At 38.2% G+C, this 21,426-nt stretch overlaps 2 protein-coding genes and 1 long non-coding RNA gene across 5 annotated transcripts in view; 2 read left to right on the top strand and 1 right to left on the bottom strand.

The window, feature by feature from the left end:
• traf3ip2b (TRAF3 interacting protein 2b) overlaps window positions 1–21,426 on the top strand; it is an 872,991-nt gene that overhangs the window by 158,253 nt on the left and 693,312 nt on the right. The window lies entirely within an intron of this gene.
• Window positions 1–21,426, top strand: part of slc29a1b (solute carrier family 29 member 1b) — a 39,879-nt gene that overhangs the window by 15,861 nt on the left and 2,592 nt on the right. For both annotated transcript variants that reach the window (XM_087274285.1, XM_087274286.1), the window contains exons 3-12: window positions 402–483; window positions 2,102–2,274; window positions 2,833–2,972; window positions 5,089–5,223; window positions 6,837–6,934; window positions 7,010–7,091; window positions 10,730–10,797; window positions 14,703–14,811; window positions 17,370–17,455; window positions 21,119–21,318. In XM_087274285.1, the coding sequence (XP_087130411.1) occupies window positions 402–483; window positions 2,102–2,274; window positions 2,833–2,972; window positions 5,089–5,223; window positions 6,837–6,934; window positions 7,010–7,091; window positions 10,730–10,797; window positions 14,703–14,811; window positions 17,370–17,455; window positions 21,119–21,318 (1,173 nt within the window). The remainder of the gene's footprint in view (window positions 1–401; window positions 484–2,101; window positions 2,275–2,832; window positions 2,973–5,088; window positions 5,224–6,836; window positions 6,935–7,009; window positions 7,092–10,729; window positions 10,798–14,702; window positions 14,812–17,369; window positions 17,456–21,118; window positions 21,319–21,426) is intronic.
• Window positions 15,291–17,181, bottom strand: LOC147841919 (uncharacterized). The gene is made up of 2 exons (XR_015503069.1): window positions 16,299–17,181; window positions 15,291–15,381 (listed from the first exon to the last, which is right to left on the bottom strand). It is a non-coding gene; the product is annotated as an uncharacterized LOC147841919 (long non-coding RNA).

Here is a 21,426-nt window from a genome sequence, read left to right on the forward strand (position 1 = left end):
TGCTTAATAGTCTCTATAGTCTCGAACACCTTGATTAGTTTGATCAGCTGTGTTTGATTAGGGATGGAGCAAAACTGTGCAGAGCTGCGGCCCTCCAGGAATCCAGTTTGAGACCTATAGTTTAATATGTCAGAGAAAGCCTAGGAAATAGAATTTGATGTTTTTGTTTTGTTACGAACTGTTCCAACATTAGAGATAGAAAAGTGATGAAATGTTACATGTTGTAGATGCGTACAAACATTTGTTCATAACTTTAATCTGGCAGACATTCTCCCGTTATCTGGGTAAATGCGGTTGTGTAGCGGCATGTTCTAGTCAACATCAACTCTTTCTGAGATCCAGGACAGTGATGTGTTCATCTGATTGTGTTCAAAACACTCCACTTTTCCTCTGTCTGTCAGGTATAATGGCGTCTGGCTGATTTTCTTCATGCTGGGATTGGGAACGCTGCTTCCCTGGAATTTCTTCATGACCGCCACCATGGTAAAAAAACACCTCATGAGCCGCATATATTTTTTGTTATTGTTGTTTTATTTTCATTATTTTGCGTGATAAACGACAGAGTCTCTCTTGTGCTGCCTACACCATACAAAAGTGTGCTTTGTTTTATCATTGTAGCACGTTTTTAAACCTTTCATTAAAATTTCATTAAAAACGTTCTTTAAAATTTAAAAACAGCCATGCATTATACTAACCGGCCACTTTATTAGGTACACCTGTACAACTGCTCGTTAACGCATATTTCTAATCAGCCAATCACATGGCAGCAACTCAATGCATTTAGGCATGTAGACAAGGTCAAGAGGATCTGCTGCAGTTCAAACTGAGCATCAGAATGGGAAAGAAAGGGTATTTAAGTGACTTTGAACATGGCAAGGTTGTTGCTGCCAGACGGGCTGGTCTTAGCGTTTCAGGAACTGCTGATCTACTGGGATTTTCACGCACAACCATCTCTAGGGTGTAAAGAGAATGGTCTGAAAAAGACGAAATATCCAGTGAGTGGCAGTTCTGTGAGCGCAAATGCCTTGTTGATGCCAGAGGTCAGAGGAGAATGGCCAGACTGGTTCCAGCTGATAGAAAGGCAACAGTAACTCAAATAAGCACTCGTTACAACCGAGCTCTGCAGAAGAGCATCTCTGAACACACAACACGTCCAACCTTGAGGCGGATGGGCTACAGCAGCAGAAGAGCACACCGTGTGCCACTCCTGTCAGCTCAGAACAGGAAACTGAGGCTACAATTCACACAGCCTCACCAAAACTGGACAATAGAAGATTGGAGAAACGTTGCCTGCTCTGATGAGTCTCCATTTCTGCTGACACATTCGGATGGTCGGGTCAGAATTAGGCATCAACAGCATGAAAACATGGATCCATCCTGCCTTGTATCAGCGGTTCAGGCTGGTGGTGGTGGTGTAATGGTGTGGGGGAGATTTTCTTGGCACACTTTGGGTCCATTAGTACCAACTGAGCATCATGTCAACGCCACAGCCTACCTGAGTATTGTTGCTGACCATGTCCATCCCTTTATGACCACAGTGTCTCCATCTTCTGATGGCTACTTCCAGCAGGATAGCATGCCATGTAAGGTGTACCTAATAATGTGGCCAGTGAGGGTATGTGTATATATATATATTATATATATATATATATATATATATATATATATATATATATATATATATATATATATATATATATATATATATATATATATATATATATATATATATAAATGTTTATTGAATTATGTATTAATAAATGAATATAATATATTATATTTATATAAAATCAAATATATTTTTTAGATTAAGAATGAAAATAAAATAATAATAATAACATTACTAATTTATCATTTATTTATTTATTTTGGGTACTGGTGGGTGGGGTGTCAGAATAAAAAAAGGTTTCAATTTTATGTTGTTATTTATGTCATTGTAAATTTCACAAAATATGTAGTTGCCTTTATGCACAAACTGCATTTATTGTGCCTTGAGTAAATGTAAATGGATTTGTGAATGATCTGATAAATGTGCTGGAAACCAACACAAACACAGAGGATGTAGATCATCATTATTGTATGTGTGTGTTTTATCCGTCAGTACTTCACCAGTCGTCTTGCAGACCCTTTAACCGCAATGAACAATGCATCAATGAACAGCACAGAAGAAGACTCTCGCAGCGTCCTACAGGCCAAGTTTAATAATGTGATGACTCTGTGTGCGATGGTTCCTCTGCTGGTCTTTACCTGCCTCAACTCTATCCTTCACCAGAGGTCAGAATCAATCATACATTCATTTTCCTTCGGCTTAGTCCCTTATTCATCAGGGGTCGCCACAGCAGAATGAACCGCCAAATATTCCAGCATATGTTTTACGCAGCGGATGCCCTTCCAGCTGCAACCCAGTAGTGGGAAACACCCATACACTCTCACATTATTGTCACATGCGCTATAGGTGAACTAAATTGGCCGTAGTGTATGAGTGTGTGTGTAAATAGGTGTTTCCCAGTACTGGGATGCAGCTGAAAGGTCATCTGCTGTGCAAAACATGCTGGAATAGTTGGCGGTTCATTCCGCTGTGGCAACCCCTGATGAATAAAGGGACTATGCCGAAGGAAAATGAATGAATGAATGTGTTTCTGTTTATTTCTATTGACACACTGTGTTTACTTACCGCATTGTGTCTTTATTTTCATAGAATTTAAACCAACAAATTCTTTAAAGTAAATCAATAAAACCTAAAAATACAAAATGTTATGTATAAAATCATATTTGAATGATTTATTTTTTGATTTGGTGTTGAATTCTTAAATATGTGATTTAAATCTGCAGGATTCCTCAGAAGATCCGCATCGCAGGCAGCCTGACGCTGATCCTGCTGGTGTTTTTACTGACGGCCATCTTGGTGAAAATACATTTAGAGCCGCTGCCGTTCTTCATTGTCACCATGGTTAAAATCATCTTCATTAACTGTAAGCTTCTGACCACTGTATTCAGCTTAAAGGCTTAACATGGTTAAATAGACAAGATATAGTAATTAGGCAAGTCACTCTCCTGTGAATTTATTTTCCTTTTTTAAATATTTCCCAAATGATGTTGAACAGATTCAGGAAATTTTCACAGTATATCCTATAATATTTTTTCCTCTGGAGAAAGTCTGATTTGTTTTATTTCGACTAGAATAAAAGCAGCTTTTAATTGTTTTAAATTATTTTAAGGGCAGGGTTATTAGCCCTAGTTTCTGTGCTTGATGATCGGGTTGTCCTGGTCCTAACCTTTGACCACAATGCACCGGCCTCTTATGGGCTTGCAGGAGAATGGTCCCATGTCGCTTCTTTCGGCTGACCCGGCCGGGTTCCATAGGATTAAGCCACCAGTTGCTCGCATTCGAGCCCCAACATCATGCCTGGCTCCAGGGTGGGGCCCCATCTGCACATTACCAGGTGAAGTTACAGTCCTCACCATTTTTGAACTGCACTTACTCTGACGTGTCACCCAAGACCTTTTTGCCTTGGGAGACCTTACCAGGGTATTAGCCCCCAACAATATAGCTCTTAGGATCACGCTTAAGGGTTTATGGGACCCAACCAGTCCACATGTGTTTTGTGGACTTGGAGAAGACATTCAACCGTGCCCCTCATGACATTCTGTGGAGGGTGCAATGGGAGTATGGGGTCGAGGCGCTCTGTTAAGGGTATGAACAGAGCAGGAGTTTGGTTCGCATTGCCGGCAATAAGTCAGACTTGTTCCCAGTGCATGTTGGACTGCCCTTTGTCCCCAATTCTGTTCATAATTTATATGGACAGAATTTCTATGCACAGCTTTGGGCCAGAGGGGGTCCAGTTTGGGGACCTCAGGATTTCATTCCAACCACGTTGGCTTCATCGAACATGGACTTTCAGCATGCACTGGGGTGGTTTGCCATCAAGTGTGATGCAGCCGGGATGAGAATCAGCACCTCCAAGTCCAAAGCCATGGTGTTCCACTGGAAAAAGGTGGTTTGTTATCTACAGGTTGGAGGAAATCCTCACCCCAGGTGGAGTTCTTGGGGTTTTGTTCACAAGTGAGGAAAAGATGTAGCGTGAGATTGACAGGCGGATTGGTGCAGCGGCAGCAGTAATGCGAAAGGCAAAGCTCTCGATTTACCAGTTAATCTACGTTCCTATTCTCACCTATGCTCCTGAGCTTTGGGTCATGACTGAAAGGACAAGATCTCAGATACAAGCGGCTGAATTGAGTTTCTTCGCAGGGTGGCAGGGCGCACCTTATAGAAAGGGGGAAGAGCTCTGTCACCTGGAAGGAGCTCAGAGTAGAGCCGCTGCTCCTTCACATCGAGAGAAGTCAGCTGAGGTGGCTCGGGCATCTGTTTCCAATGCCTCCTGGATGCCTACCTAGGGAGGTGTTCCAGGCATGTCCCACCGGGAGGAGGCCTCATGGAAGACCCAGGACACTCTGGAGGGACTATGTCTCTTGGCTGGCCTGGGAATGCCACAGGATCCCCCAAAGGAACGGAGGAACTGGAGGAAGTGTCAGGGGAGAAGGAGGTCTGAGGTTCTCTTCTTCTGCTGCCCTTGTGACCCAGATCTGGAAAACCGGAAGAAAATGAATAAATGAATTGTTAGCCCCCTTAGGCAATTTTTGTCTCCAGAACAAACCACTGTTATATAATGACTTGCCTAATTACTTTACCCTAATTAACCTTGTTAAGCCTTTGAATGTCACTTTAAGCTGAATACTAGTACCTCAAAGAAAATCTAGTCAAATATTATGTGCTGTCATCATGACAAAGAGAAAATAAATCAGTTATTAGAGATGAGTTATTAAAACTATTATGATTAGAAATGTGTTTTAAAAAATCTTCTCTCTGTTAAACAGAAATTGAGGAAACATCTACAGAGGGACTAATAATTCAGAAGGATTAATCATTCTGACTTTAACTGTATATTATGTCAAAACAAACTTTTATTTTAGATTATGATTAATCAAGACTAATCTTTGCCCAGTACTAGTTTTAACAGAAGCAGGATGTGTTTTCCATTGTTATATATGATGTGTGTGTGTTAATGTGTGTTTGTGTGTGTTTCCCAGCATTCGGAGCGGTTCTTCAGGGGAGTCTGTTTGGTATGGCTGGTCTTTTACCGGCTTCATACACGACACCCATCATGAGCGGACAGGGACTTGCTGGAACATTCGCTGCTTTCTCCATGATCTGCGCCATCGCCAGTGAGTCTGAAATACAGCACAAACACAACACAGACATGCTACATTACAAGTACATTACATGCAATCCTGTTAGGACGTTAGCTGGCTGATATATATACAACTACATGAAAGCATGAAATCTGAGAGATCCCAAAATAATCTAAATATTGAGGAATATCAGTTTTATAAAATCTTATACAACAGTTTAACGGCAAAAACGTGTATATAAAAAAAGAAAATTAAACATGGAGAGTCTTAAACCCTTTTGTATGAGGAACTACTTTCTTTTGAAATTCATTCACATCTGCAGCTGACATCAGAACAGCAGAAGCCGTTACTTATTTACTAATCTAATCTCTAAAGTCAAGACAAAACAGCTGATTTTGCTCACATTTTAAGATTATAAGGCTGAACGTGACATGAAATGCCATCAGTCTACAGAGCTTTCACCCTACAGTCTATTACAGTCTACAGTATTTCTCTGTTGCCGTCGGTATTGTGACGGGTGCCAGGTGTCCCAGCGTTTACCCGGACACTTTATGGTATAAAAAGGAGGCAGAAACTATTTCACTCTTCATATTGGCCTTTATGCATTTCTCCTAAGTGCTGTCGACTACATACAAGCCAGTCAATGACAAAGAGTAGGAAAAAGGATTAAAAAAAGACACTCAAACATCCGTCGCAAAATAAAATGTTACATTATTGAAATGAACTGAGCTCCCATACATGCGTGCTTACATCTCAAAGATAAAACAACCACAGGAATAGTCCTCTTAAAGTCGACATTTATACACAATGCATATCAAACATTAAGCGGCCGTTAAAATATCACAATAAGAAACCTTATAAAACTACCAGACTGCTGTTGTGTTTGCGATAAGGAGGAACGAGGGCGAATCCAGTTTCTTATTCGCAGCTTCTTATTGACTCTATCCGGTCCACCTTAAAAACCTTGACGCTTCCGTTTTTCAGCTTCTTATTCGCGCTCAAGAGAACACACAACAGTTTTAATCTAAGCAAGGGCTTATTATGCGGTCCTGGCGTCATCTTGTGGATAGACAACGTCAAACGTCTTTGGTCTATTACACTAAGGCAGGCTAATGACCGCCGATGAGCTCTCTCAGAAATTGTAAATATTTAAAATAGGCACTATTATTACAAATGAACTGCCTAGTTGCAATCTAAACAACTACTTTCTCGACTAAAAAAGCCTCAAAAGTACATTTTGTTGTCTAACAGCAAGAATATTCGTCAAACTGTGGCGTCTCTGCTTGTTGCTGGCTGTAAGTGGGCGGAGTAATACACAGAGGGAAGTGTGAAGAGGCCTTTGATGTTAAGGCAAAATATCGCATGGCTTTCAGCCAATCAGATTCAAGAACCAGGCATAACTGTTGTCTGTGTGTGTGTGTCTGTGTGTGTGTGTGTGTGTGTGTATATATATATATATCAATCTTGAATTACGTTTTCTGCAATATTTTCAGCAATATTCCAGTTTTGTGCTTAAGTCTATTTTGCTAATGCTGTCAATTTAGAATGTGAATAAATGATGAATGTTAATTTTTGGGTTATCTGACCCTTTATAGATTGAATATTTGCTATTATGATGGACTGTAATGTGTTGTTGTCTCTTTCAGGTGGTTCTGAGTTACATGACAGTGCGTTTGGATATTTCATCACAGCGTGTGCTGTTATTTCCCTCGCCATCGCTTCATATGTTGTCCTTCCCAAACTGGTGAGATCTTCAGATCTGGAAAAGACTGAATGTGTTTGATTTCAAGCTTGATTTAAAGCTGTTTGCGTCCTGCAGGAGTTTTATCAGCACTACCAGGAGAGTCGGCAGAATAAACCACCCGAGGATGAAGAGAATAAGATGGATCTGTTAAAGAAAGGTAATGTTGCTTACAGTGATTCACATACAGTACATTATTTGCATCAGATGTAGGCTTATAACGGTGTCAGATTTCTTGTTGTGATTAATTGCTGAAGCTTTTATCATGATTAACTATTCTGTGTTGTCACGATATTGACCTAAGCTTCAAAAAAGATATATGCATTGCTAAGCACTTCATTTGCACTATTTTAAAGCCAAAACTTCAACATTATACAGTACTATGTTTTAAATAAAATCTCATCATTAAATGTTAGTTAACTGATTAAAATCAACAGTGAGAAAAGGACAGATTTATTACAGGTTCTACGTTGAAATTAGTTTAAAAAATATAATTCTAAACTCTACCCACATAGCAACATTTCTCTGGCCCAGATCTGGCCCACTCAATCAGTTTTTGCTTGGTCCACATGCAATACAATGAATTACGGCACATGACTGGACCAAGTCTGGCTTCCATACAGGGGCCAAACATGGACCATATCTGGGCCAAGTCTCAGCCAAGTTAACAATCCATTACTGAGCCTGAACTGGGCCAAATATGTTGGTGTGTCATGACTGCAATGAATTTGATAAACCCATGAAGCATTTCGCTTTAGGCGTGCTTTTTCTCGAAGCGACCTGACTGGTAGAATTGTGTTTTTTTTAACTCAAAAATAATTCAAATGTATTTTAAAAGTGGGTCCCCACATCACAAACGGACTTGGACCAAATGTGGCCTCATTATAGCACTGAAGGTGTGTTGCCAGCACTGGCATGCATAATGTCAGCTGAATGTGGGCCATGCATGGCAATGATGGCACTGCATGCGTGACGGCAAACTAGATTTGGGCCAGTTGTGGATGGGAGGTGTGTGGCCCAGATCAGTGTAGCCATTGTTCACATTAAATAATATTAGGCTGGGTTATGGCTCAGTTTTTGGAGTTTCTGGTTAAAGTATAAAAGTATAAGCTTCCCACATAGCAAAATATCTCTGGCCCAGCTCTGGCCCACACAACCAGCTGTTGCTTGGCCCACATGCTGCAGTGAATTACGGTACATGACTGGACCAAGTCTGGCTTCCAGACAAGGGCCAAACATGGACCATATCTGGGCCAAATCTCAGCCAACTTAATAACCCATAACTGGGCCTGAACTGGGCCAGATATGTTGATGCGTCACGACTGCAATGAAATCGATAAACCCATAAAGCCTTGTCATTTAGGTACGCTATAGGTGTGCTTTTTCTCAATTCGACCCGATTGGTAGATTTTTTTTCCTTTATTCAAAAATAATAAAAATGTATTTTAAATGTGGGTCAAAGTAGGCCAAACTAACATGGCCCACATATCCATTGTTAGCATCTGGGCCAAATACTACATTTGATATCTGGCCCAAGTATTGTGTGTCGCCTTAAATACAGTACCACCTCTGCCAAATCCGGGTCATGTTTGGCCCACATGCTGTATGCCAGTGCCAGACGAATGCCTGCTGTGCCAGATTTATGCCAAATCTGTGTCAGAATTCTTTGCTTCTTGGGTTATAGTTGAGAATGGGTACCAATAATAAACCTGTTTTGGCCCAGTTCAGGGCCAGTTAAGGGTGATAAACTGCCTGAGATTCAGGCCGGTTATGGCCCATGTGTGGCCATTGTCTTTAATCCAGTTATGGGCCACTTCAGGACCGTCATTCTTTATGGTACTTGGGCCGAGGGAAAACCTTTTGTTTGGCCCAGAGCTGGGCCCGAAAACGTTTGCTATGTGGGTCATGGTACACCAAACTTACATGACCCACGTTTAAATTTTTAACATCCGGTCCAAATACTATATTTGATATCTGGCCCAAGTCTTGTGTGCCGTCTTAAGACAGTGCCACCTCTGCCAAACCAGGGCCATGTTTGGCCCACATGCTGTGTGCCAGTGCTGGATGAACACCTACTGTGCCAGCTTTATGCCAAATCTGGGCCAGAGTTCTTTGCTAACTCTGCATTTAATAATCATGAGTAATCAGATTACATTTATGATTTATAGTGTTATTAGACCAAGAAATGAACACTAGCTGAGATTAATTAAAGCTTTTGTTGTTACTTATGTGTGAGTTTAGTTAAATAAACGAATGCTAACTTTCGAAACCTTGGTACACAGTGCTAATTTACAACAACTTTGGCCTGTGATAACCTTTGATTTGGCCCACCATCCAGTCCGAGAAGAGACTGATGAGACGGTTGGGGCTAATGCCTTTAACTGAGATCCTCATTTCTAATATAACATTGCTTTTTTTGATTGTTATTTATGCTGAGCTACAAAAAAAAGCGAACTAAAATTAAATGTTTCAATTAAATGTTGTAAATTAATCAGATTTTTTAAAAATACTGTAAATACTACCAATCTATGGACAGAAAACAATGCTGAAGACATCAGCGAGACATCAAATCAAGGCAAAAACAGCTTGACTCGTGCATTCGCAATTGAACTCCACACTGTTATAAATGTTTTGGTTTTTACTGTTATAAATATTTAACAAAAATACTGCATTAGTTAATATAAAGCAAGGATTTATAATTATTTTAACATATTATTAATTACCCATGGCAACTTTGATGCAGGCAGTGGCGCAGTAGGTAGTGCTGCCGTTTCATAGCAAGAAGGTCGTTGGGTCGCAGGTTAGAGCCTCGGCTGGGTCAGTTGGCATTTCTGTGTGGAGTTTGCATGTTCTCCCTGTGTTTGCGTGGGTTTCCTCCGGCTGCTCTGTTTTCCCCCACAGTCCAAAGACATGCGGTACAGGTGAATTGGGTAGGCTAAATTGTCCTTAGTGTGTGAGTGTGTGTGAATGTTTCCCAGAGATGGGTTGCGGCTGAATTCATTAATTTTCTCGTCTGCTTAGTCTCTTAATTAATCCGAGGTCGCCACAGCGGAATGAACCGGCAACTTATCCAGCACATTTTTTTTACGCAGCTAGAAGGGCATCCGCTGCGCAAAAAATGTGCTGGATAAGTTGGCGGTTCATTCTGCTGTGGCAACCCCGGATCATTAAATGGACTAAGCTGACAAGAACTTTTATATAATACACACTCTCAGAAATAAAGGTTCGGATGCTGTCACTGGGGCAGTACCTTTTTAAAGGATTCATATTTGTACTCAAATAGTCCACAGTGGTACCTGAAAGGTGCATATTAGTACCTAAATGTACCTAAAAAGTACCTTTGAGGTACCATTATGGACCTTTCAGGTACAAATATGTACCTTTTGAAAAGATATACCGCCCCAGTGACAGCTCCAGCACCTTTATTTCTGAGAGTGCAGCTTGATTTACCTTTGGTATGCACACAGCCCTCAATCACAGTTGCTTTTTGGCCCTTTATAAGGAAAAGTTTGGGCACCCCTGAAATAGTCACAGAATTTTCCATCAATATTTAAACATGGATGAACTGAAAATGTTCATGTTTGAGCTATTAAGCTGAACAATAAAGCCTTCAACTTTAAATGCAATCTGATAATTTCTAAAAAAAAAAAAAAGCACTTAATAAAAGATAGCTATTGGCTGTTTTTTGAAGTGTCCATGATATCAATATTGTGCATGTTCATTATCACGATATATTGAATTATTAAATATCAGCAGTTGATAATGTGTGTAAATGTTAATCTGAATGTGTTTCTGTAGATCAGAGACTGCAGAGCGCTGGAGACGATGACAAAAAGTCACCATCCATACCGGCCATCTTTAAGAAGGTACAGATTATAAAATGCATAGATTTATGAAGAAACCTTATTGCATTAACATTATTAAAGCAGAGGCTGAAAGTTAATTCGATAACACTTTCCAATAAGGTGGCATTAATTAATGCATTTACTCACATGAACAAACAGTCAACAATACATTTATTACAGTACTTGTTCATGTTAGTCAACATTAGTTCATAAAAATACAGTTGTTCATTGTTCATTCATGATAACAGATTAACTAATTGCATTGATCAATGTTAACAAGCATGAACTTGGCTGTTAATAACGCATTAGTAAATGTTGAACTACTGTATGATTAATAAATGCTGGACAAGTACTGTTCATAATTAGTTTAAGTTAGTAGATGCATTAACTAATGAAACCTTATTATAAAGTGTGACCTTTAATTTTTAGCTTTAATAATGTTCTTAAAAGGGTATCATGAGAAACATTTGCACATTGTACAACAGGAAAGTGAAATTAATGAACTGAAATGTGTTTATTTTACTCAAATATGTCTAAAGTTAGATTATTAAGTATATTTTGGGGCAAATACTGTACATATGATGTAAGGGTCAACGTTAATGAATTTTCTTTTATGCCAAAAAAACCATTAGGATATTGGTATTTGTTAATTTCCTACTTTAAATATATCAAAACATAACTTTTGATTAGTGATATGCATTGCTAAGCACTTCATTTGAACAATTGGAAAGCCAGTATTTCAATATTTAGATTATTTTGAACCCTCGGATTGCAGATTTCTAAATAGTTATGTTGACTATATTATATTTTTAACATTTAAAATTAAAATATTGTCCTAAAGCATATTCATTCAGAAAATGCATTCAATTCAATTCAATACAAGTTCATTTGCATAGTGCTTTTTACAATAATTATGGTTTCAAAGCAGCTCAAAAAGGTGCCCATTATTGCATTACTGTCAAATTAAGTTAAAGTTACAAAAAAGTTAAAAGTTATAATATACAGACATAGTTAACCTGCAGTTTTATAGCATATCGGTGATGTCTGTGTACATGTTTAATGAAGTGTTCTTGAAATGGACATTTATCCATCCGGGGTCACATATTTCAACAGTTTGCTGTATTTTATTAAAAACAAGTTTAAAGACAACTTAAAAATGTATTTTTAAAATGCATTAAAAAATGTATATTCTAAATGCATTAGCCTGAACTTAAATTGAATGAGTATGACCTGATTTCCAAATCCCAGCATGCACTGCATCACACTGTATAAGGAAATTGAGCATTGAAATGTGAAGTGTTGTTCTGTGTGTTTTTGCACAGGATTAACAGCGAGACTTAAATGAGTCTTTCATGTTGTGCTGTGTGTTTCTGTAATGTTGAAATGTGTACGGTTAGCATTGAAGGGAACGGTGGAGAGCCTGTGGTTTGGTTGAGAAAGAGCTGCAGAAACAATTTAAGTTTATAATCAGGGTTGCCAAGTCTGGCTCTTTCCCGCAGATTTGGGCTACTTATAATGACTTGCCTCGGGTTGTTTTTACAGTTTTTCTCAGTCGCTTTGGTGCATTTCTCACAACACCAGTCCATTTCTGCACAACAGTTAATGCATTTAATGCTCAAAACAAAACTCAAAATGGAGAGCTCATTCCTCAAAAGCAAGTACTGATGTCAATCAAAGTGTCAGTGTCCTCAAGATAAAAAGTCCTGACACAATTGTTTATGAACAAGATAGTCAAATGGCTCTGTCATGTTTTCATTATGACACTTTACTCTGTAATTTTTTCCAATGCTAAAAAGTCAGATTTTGGTGACACTTCCTGAAAATGCTCAAGACAGCACTATATATACTATTTGCACAGCCAATTGAAAACTACAGTAAAGTTAGACATCACTGCATTTAGTGAGGTATCTGAGTACAACCCTCTGAATATGAATGTTTCACATTTTTACTCTGCATTTGCTCTTTACAATCCTAATTTATTCACAGCATTGTGCAAAAGAATAAACACACCCTTATTTAAAACAAACAGAAACTCGCTTTGGGTTGAACTGTGCACAACTGTGCACAACATACACAGGTCTTTAAATCATTCATCAAATTGTTCAATTTCAAAGACATATTCAGGAAAATGAAGATGTAATTTTTTAAATATAAAGTTTGCTTGACCCATTTTGACATCAAGTTCAACATTTTTGTATGTAATGACTCAAGTAATGAAATGAGGACTATTCAGCATTTCCAAGTTTAGTTCTTTTTGACTGACATGACATAAGCAAATGATAATGTTATAAACTGCAGAGTTGTATGAAAGCAATTGATGCATGTCCGAAAGCATTTGCAATTTGTTGAAAGGAATGAGAAACTGCTACTAGGATGTGCACAAATGACTAATTGTTTTGAGAAATGCATGACCTGTTGTGCAAATGTAAATAGTGTAGTGAGAAATGCACCAAAGCGGCTGAGAAAAACTGTAAATTAAATCTCACGGATTAAAGGTTTGACATCATAAAAATTATATATATATATATATGTATAAAATATATGTATGCCAGCCATTTTAATCTAGATTAATTCCAAAATTACAGTAAGATTAATCTAGATAAAAAAAACATCTATGCCCACCTATAATATATATATATATATATATATATATATATATATATATATATATATATATATATATATATATATATACATATATATATATATATATATATATATATATATATATATATATATATATATATATATATATATATACATACATACATACATACATATATATATATATATATATATATATATATATATATATATATATATATATATATATATATACATATACATATACATATACATATACATATATATATATATACATATACATATATATATATATATATATATATATATATATATATATATATATATATATATATATATATATATATATATATGTATGTATGTATGTAAACCTTAACTACAATAATGTCTATTAAGGCAGATAACTAGATTACAGATGTCCATGTAAGCATAGTCAGCAGTGTCTTTGAGGTAAGTGAAAGATCCAGAAGCGCATGCTGCTGGTTTGATTCAGAAGGGCACTGTTTTTGTCAGACGGCTCACCGGTTTGACTTTCATTCACCGTCATTCATTTTAAAAAGCACCCGCTCCATTTCGTTGTATATGTTTTACTGGAGCGCATAAACTCTACAGGTGCCTCATATAAAGATATAGAGCTAACATTAATCAGATTCACTCTAGTGAACTGCATCCATGTTAGCACGTCACATTTGATCTGGTAATTTCCCAGTAGGAATGCTCACAGGTTCGAAGACTCGTTCTCGCCCCATACAGTGCAATTCAGCCAGGTATACATCCACATTAAAATATCAAGGTGAAAGTCATCATAGTTTGCGTAGAACAGACCCAGCTCTCAACCCAACTTTGAGAATAAATTAACGGCCATATTTATTTTATTGCCTGATAAGATTCTCGTGTTAACGCAGATAACCGCCCACCACTAATATAGACAGTATCTATATATATACAGCCAGATCCATAAATCGACCCAATTCTAGCATTTTTGGCTCTATACATGGATTTGAAATGAAACAAGATGTACTTTAACAGTAGAATGTCAGCTTTAATTTGAGGGTATTCATATCCAAATCAGGGGAACGCTGTAGGAATTACAACAGTTTGCATATTTGCCTCCCACTTGTTAAGGGACCAAATGTAATGGCACTATTGGCTTCTCAGCTGTTCCATGGCCTGGTGTGTGTTATTCCCTTATTATCCCAATTACAATGAGCAAATAAAAATGGTGCAGAGTTTATTTTAAGAGTGCTGGGATCAACACTTGAATCAATCATTTGCATCTGTGGATTTTCCTAATGAATGTATATGCATCTTTGTGTGTTTAGATCTGGGTTATGGCTCTGTCTGTGTGTTTTGCCTTCACCATCACTATTGGTACGTTTCCTGCAGTCACTGTGGACGTCAAATCTACTATTGCTGATGGTGGAGCGTGGGGTGAGTTCAGTCTTGGATCTTATCATTCGCAGTCTGATACTGTGCCACAAATAAAATGATAATTGTGAACTTCAATTTCACAAGATCTGATTATTCTTCTAGATATTTATATTTTCTGAGGAAAATTCTGAAGCGTTTGCATAGACGGTTGCTGTATTCTTTGTTAACCTCAGTTTTCTCACATTTGATCAGATTTTTTTTCTCTTGTATATCGAAAATGTTTTTTTTTCCTTCACAATTTTTAATTCCTAGCGCATGAATTACTTTTCTATAGTCGCATTAAAAAGAAATAATTGTGAGGTAAACTGAAATTCAGAAAAACGTTGGAAATAAGCAATATAAACTGTAAATATAATATAAAATAAATACAAATTTTAATTAAAGAGCAGTATATGATTAATAATTACAATAAGAAAAAAGCCAGAATTGAGAGATATACATAGTGTAGCGAGGCAGAGGGAAAACAAACACAATGGTGGTGACTTACAAACAATTCCCCGGAGGGTGATTTATTTGTACAGTGAATATAGTGCAACAAGACGAATACGGTGCTCTTCAGGGATAGGTGCTCTGGTGCTCCGGGGTTAAGGTGAGGTTGAGGCTGTACTCACACTAGGTACAGTTGACTCGAACCAGGCCAAAGCACGCTTGTCCCTCCTGCAGTCAAATATTTCGCCAAACAGTCCTTAGGGATGCGGTGACACGCAGTCTGATATTTCGCCAAACAGATCCCCCACTTTTGTCGCTCATAAACAATCATAAAGCTCTCGTGCTGCAGGAATGAGGAGGTCTGCTGAAGGTGCAGCTGTCTGCAGTGAGGGGTTTACGTCTTTAATAAACTACGGCAGTTTGCGTTCACTGAACAGTAAGAATGATTAATAAATCCATATGAAACAGCCCCTTAAAAGTCACGTCTCGCTTTCAGTTTCGGGCTTTGGTGCGTTTTACACTCACACAAGCGTACCGCGCCAAAGCCCAAGTGAACCGCTTCAGGCACACCTCTTCCAACCGGGCCAGGGCCGGCCAAGTGAACCGTGCTTGAGCCCGATTCAGCGCACTCACACTTCTCAAATGATCCGGGAAACGGGCCTGGGCACGGTACGAATGGCATAGTGTGAGTACGCCCTAAGTGAGGGTTCGGGTGTTGGATCAATCAGCTGCTGGAGTCCGCTGTAGGGGAGACAGAGAGACATGTGTTAGCGTAGGGAGTCATCTAGATAAATGAAGCTCGTCCTCCTTGTGTGTGGGGCTGGCTTTTATGTGTCTCCTCTGATGCGCTCCAGCTGTGAGCGATCCGCTGCTGATGAGGTGCCAGCTGGGGTGAATCCTAGACCAGGGCGACGTGGCATCGGTATACTCGCTACAATAGAAAATTGAAAACAAAAGTCTAGTCATTCACTCACTCATTTTCTTGTCGGCTTAGTCCCTTTATTAATCCGGGGTCGCCACAGCGGAATGAACCGCCAACTTATCCAGCACGTTTTTACGCAGCAGATGCCCTTCCAGCCGCAACCCATCTCTGGAAACAAAAGTTTAGTTTGTGAGAAAAAAAAAAATAGCAGATTTTTTTGTGACTTTTTATCTTACAAATCTGCCTTTGTATGTTTGTTTACAACTCAGAATTAAATACATTTGTCAAAAAAACTATTGTTTTTTTAAATTAGGAAATACAAGAAGGTAATTCAGATTAATGTGATGTAAACATAATTACAAGGAAAAATTGGGAATAATAAGACAGTATTATGCAAAACAAATGATCAAAATAATCAGAATGGTGAGAGATAGTCTCAGAATTAAAAAGTAAAGCATGCAAATATGTGATAAAAGTCTTTTGTTATGTAATTGTGACTCTAAAGAGTCGTTTACAAACTATGAAGTTCATGATAATATTATATTTTGAATCGTTCAGTATGAAGTCCAGTTTTTCTGCTTATTTGTCTTAAAATCCACACAAAGTCTGAGTGAAGATTATTTATAAACTAATTTCAAGAGGATCATGTGCATATGATTGAGCACAGCCGATTTATGATTGACCAATCAGACGATTCCTAACCCACTATAAATATCATAAGTTCCAAATCACAGCCATCTTCATTTTGAACAATCCCCCCTTCCACCTCAACTCCTCCTCCTTTCCTAGATGGGCGGCCCAGTGGTTAGCACTGTTGCCTCACAGCATGAACGTCACTGGTTCTAGTCCTTACCAAGCCAGCTGACATTTCTGTGTGGAGTTTACACGTTCTCCCTGTGCTCATGTGGGTTTGCCCCAGGTTCCTCCCACCATCCAAAAACATGCAACTTAGTTAATTGACTAATCCAAATCGGCACCATAGACATGCTCCTAGTAAGTTGTTATCTTAACAATCCCTTTTGTTCATGAGCTACTACAGCAGGGGAGTTCTCCAAATCTATTTGGCTTCAAACTCCCCTCTCACCTTGCAAACGGGAGGGAGCCCTGGGCATATATTTTATGAGCTCAGGGCTCTCTCCCGGGACAGCCCAAACAAGCTTCATAATCAATCAGCTAAATGTCAACTCTTGAATTTGTCTTTCTCCAGAGAAGTATTTCATCCCAGTGTCTTGTTTCCTGTTCTTCAATGTGTTTGACTGGGCTGGACGCAGTCTGACCGCAGTGTGTATGTGGGTAAGAAACAATTTTCATGCTAAAACCACATTTATAATTAGCCAAACATCAGATCAGCTGCAAATTCTGCAGGATCTTTGCATTTTAGGCTTTGATTGTGCCATTGTGGTGACTGTGCTTCTTTCAAAAGAGGGTGGAGCTACAAACCCTACGTGTCATCATAGCAGCAGTTTGAAATCGCTGATGACTCATTCTCACTCAGCATAGATATTTACGTTAGATGTCGCCTACGCTATTGTTGTCCATTGGAAATAATGCATCAGTAGAGCCGCCATTTTAGTACAGGGTAGCGAAATGAATGTGGAACCAAGGTGCAGTGGAAGACTGGCTATCCAGAGCCAGAGATATGGAAACATTTATACATACAGTTGAATTCAGAATTATTAGCCCCCCTGTTTATTTTTTTATAACTGATTTATTTTATCTTTGTCATGATGACAGTAAATAATATTTTACTTGATATTTTTCAAGACACTTCTATACAGCTTAAAGAGACATTTAAAGGCTTCACTAGGTTAATTAGGGTAACTAGGCAGGTAAGGGTAATTAGGCAAGTTATTGTATAGCGATGGTTTGTTCTGTAGACTGTCGAAAAAAAAAAAGCTTAAAGGGGCTAATAATATTGTCCCAAAATTGTTTTTTTTTTAAATTAAAAACTGCTTTTATTCTAGCCGAAATAAAACAAATAAGACTTTCTCCAGAAGAAAAAATATTATCAGACATACTGTGAAAATGTCCTTGCTCTGTTAAACATCATTTGGGAAATATTTAAAAAAGAAAAAAAAAATTAAAAGGAGGCTAATAATTCTGACTTCAACTGTATATGTGCCATCAGGAGTTCCTAATGCAAATATTTTCTTAAATTACGAAACTTATACATCAATGGATGAGTGACCGCATGGGCATTGCTGACAGTGGGCCCTAATGTACACCCAGTGCAATGCGGCGCTTGGCGTGATGCAATTGTTGTTTGCTAGTTTCAGCTCAGCGCAAGAGTGGTTTTGTCGTTTTGCAGCATGCTGTTCAAATAGCAGATGCATTTGCGCTTAAATGTGCACCCATAAGTGTTCTGGTCTATAAAGGAGGCGTGTTGAGGCGCATTGCTGGCGCGTTGCTATTTTGAGAAACTATAATCATTTGCTCAAATAAAAAAAAAAAACTAATAAAAAAAAAAAGAGAAATAGTTTCATTTTAGACACAGTATTGCCGACTCGCCACAGCCATGGCTCTAATGTTACATTTTGAATGTAGGTAAATCTTTTGTATATAACATTTGCAATTAATCAAGTAGGGTGGACAGTATGCACATTGAGGCGCAGGCACTGTTATGTTATCAGGCACTCTTAGCCAGTTAAACTCAGTACCGGGTCTGTGACGTCAACGACTTTCACTTTAAGATTTAAAGGGCTAGCATTGCACCAGACCCCGTAAGGGGTTTCATTTGAAAGTGTAGAATCTTTATTGTATGCACATTTGCATCACTTTGGTTTTTATTCTACTGTACAGAAGTTATTTACACTTAAATACACAGTATTTTGGATACCCGAGCTGGGTATTGAACATTGGTTCATTTTCATATTTTTCATATGACACACGTAGAAGTTATAGCTCAAATGAAAGCTCTTGCCGGTGCTCATACGGTTCTAGCGTTATTTTTACTAAATTATATTCACATATCAAACAGTTGCCGAATGAATCGCTGTGTTTCCATAATGCAGAAGTGAAAACAATACATTTAAGATCAATAAGCAGCCCCAGATAGCACAGACAGCTGTCATCTCTCACCTTATGCTGTGCGCTTCAGGGCCATTCTCCTCTGTTTTTGAGGTGATGTGCATAAGTAATCCTTTTATATGTCTGACGTGCTCCAAACACAGTGAATTATGTTTAATCAAACAAAAGAATAGTGAAATATGAAAACAATGATCGCTCCCTGTGGCTTGTACAGCATCTCTCATCAGTTGGAATACAATAACTTTTGCATAGATTATGGTGGAGACATTTTTTCCTATGATTACAGACATGTGCAGGAACCACCAACATTAATTACAGCACGCTAGACCACACACAACCTAAAAGGGACACTTTCAAATATGAGTTTATAAAAAAATGAAAATACTAAAAGCGCCTCTTTTTGTTAGGTGCTTATTATAACAGACAACATATACAGATGTTTTAAACACTTTCAATAGTGTTTTATGAAAATTTAAAGAGTTTTCTTTAAAATGATACCAACTACAAAATCAGTTTTATCACATCATTTTTGCTGGGTTCCAGGACATGTCGGGCTTTCAGGAAATGAGCGAGCTGATGCAGCTGCTAAAGACGCTTTGAAGCAAGTAGTTAACAAATGTCAGATTTCTCCGTCAGAGATGAAACCTTTTATTAACGCTTACATTTTAAACAAGTGGCAAAAGCAATGGGATGCATTAGAAAATAATAAATTACATGAAATCCAACCTGAAATCTCACACAGAATTTTAAGATATTTTAAGAATCGATTTGATCAAGTAGTTTTTACCAGATGTTGTATTGGGCATACGAGAATAACACATGGTTTTTTACTCCAAGGTGAAAACCCTACTCAGTGCTTGTGCTGCAAAACTCCTCTTACTGTAAAACACATTTTACTGGACTGTCCTGCTTTTACTGACTCCAGAAGACTTTTTTATGCAATGAACTCTTTTAAGGACATTTTTAACAAAGTGAAACCAGAAAAGATTATAGAATTTTTATCATGTATTAACACACAAAAAAAACTTATTTAATTTATGTATTATTTTGTTTGTTGATTTTTAAATTGTATATTTATTGTTGAAAGATTCCTGCCATGAAAATAGCCTTGGTTGCTGACATGGCATTACATAAAAAATACATTACATTACATTTAAAATGATACCAAATGTTTGCATTTACACCTCTGCATGTGGATTTGGGAGGCTTTTAAATTTGGGTAGGCAAAATCCAGGCGGAAATCCCAAAATAACAGCAGAGTTTAACTGGTTAACCGACAACAATACAAGTTTCTGCCACCGCAGCATCTTATTTCATATTTCTTTAGCATTGTTTGCTTATTTTATACATCAAAACTAGCATAAACCTAGAATTTAGTGTGAGTCGGTGCTACTTTGCCTTGTGGTCAGTGCAGTAAGAGACTGTATTATCATCAATACTTGTTAAGCACAAACATTCGTAACATACACAATGTAAAAAAATGCAATCTTTCCTATGAAATGTTCTGCCTATATGCTTTGTTTTACACCGTACACATCACTAAAGTCCAGCATCTTTACATTGGCTTTAGTCTTGACTAGTGCAGTTGAATGACATTTGTCCTGTGAGCACTGTACTAATGTGGCGGCGCTATTGACTCATGCTCAGGGTTTGTATGTGATATCCAGTATATATATCTATGCTCACTCAGGGCTGTTTATGCTAATGAGGGAGAGATGGGCACTAGTGGGCGGGGCTTTCCCCCCTCTGATGACACGTACAAAGAAAGAATGTCAATCAAAGTGATTCTGCAGACTGTTTTAATCAAGTCTGATGATAAACTGATTATTAACAACAGATGCTGTGACTATTAAACACTGATGCATTCAGTGGAGTGTATCGGTATTAATGCGTGTGTGTTTTGTGTGTTTTTCTTCACCTCTCTGTCAGCCTGGTAAAGACAGTAAGCTGCTGCCGGCTCTGTTGTTGGCGCGTGTGGTTTTCGTGCCGCTCTTCATGCTGTGTAACGTTCAGCCTCGCTATAACCTGCCCGTCTTCTTCACACACGACGGCTGGTTCATCGCCTTCATGATCCTCTTCGCTTTCTCCAATGGATATCTGGCCAGTCTGTGCATGTGCTTCGGCCCAAAGTGAGTTAAAAACACACGCACATCATCTATTTGCGTCTGGTTTTCTTCATTTTAGCAGCACTGATGAATGAGCACTGTTAGACAGGTAAACATCAGACTGAATCACCT

The sequence above is a fragment of the Danio rerio genome, chromosome 11, assembly GCF_052040795.2.
Source record: "Danio rerio strain M-AB ecotype USA chromosome 11, GRCz13ab, whole genome shotgun sequence".
Lineage (NCBI taxonomy): Eukaryota > Metazoa > Chordata > Actinopteri > Cypriniformes > Danionidae > Danio > Danio rerio.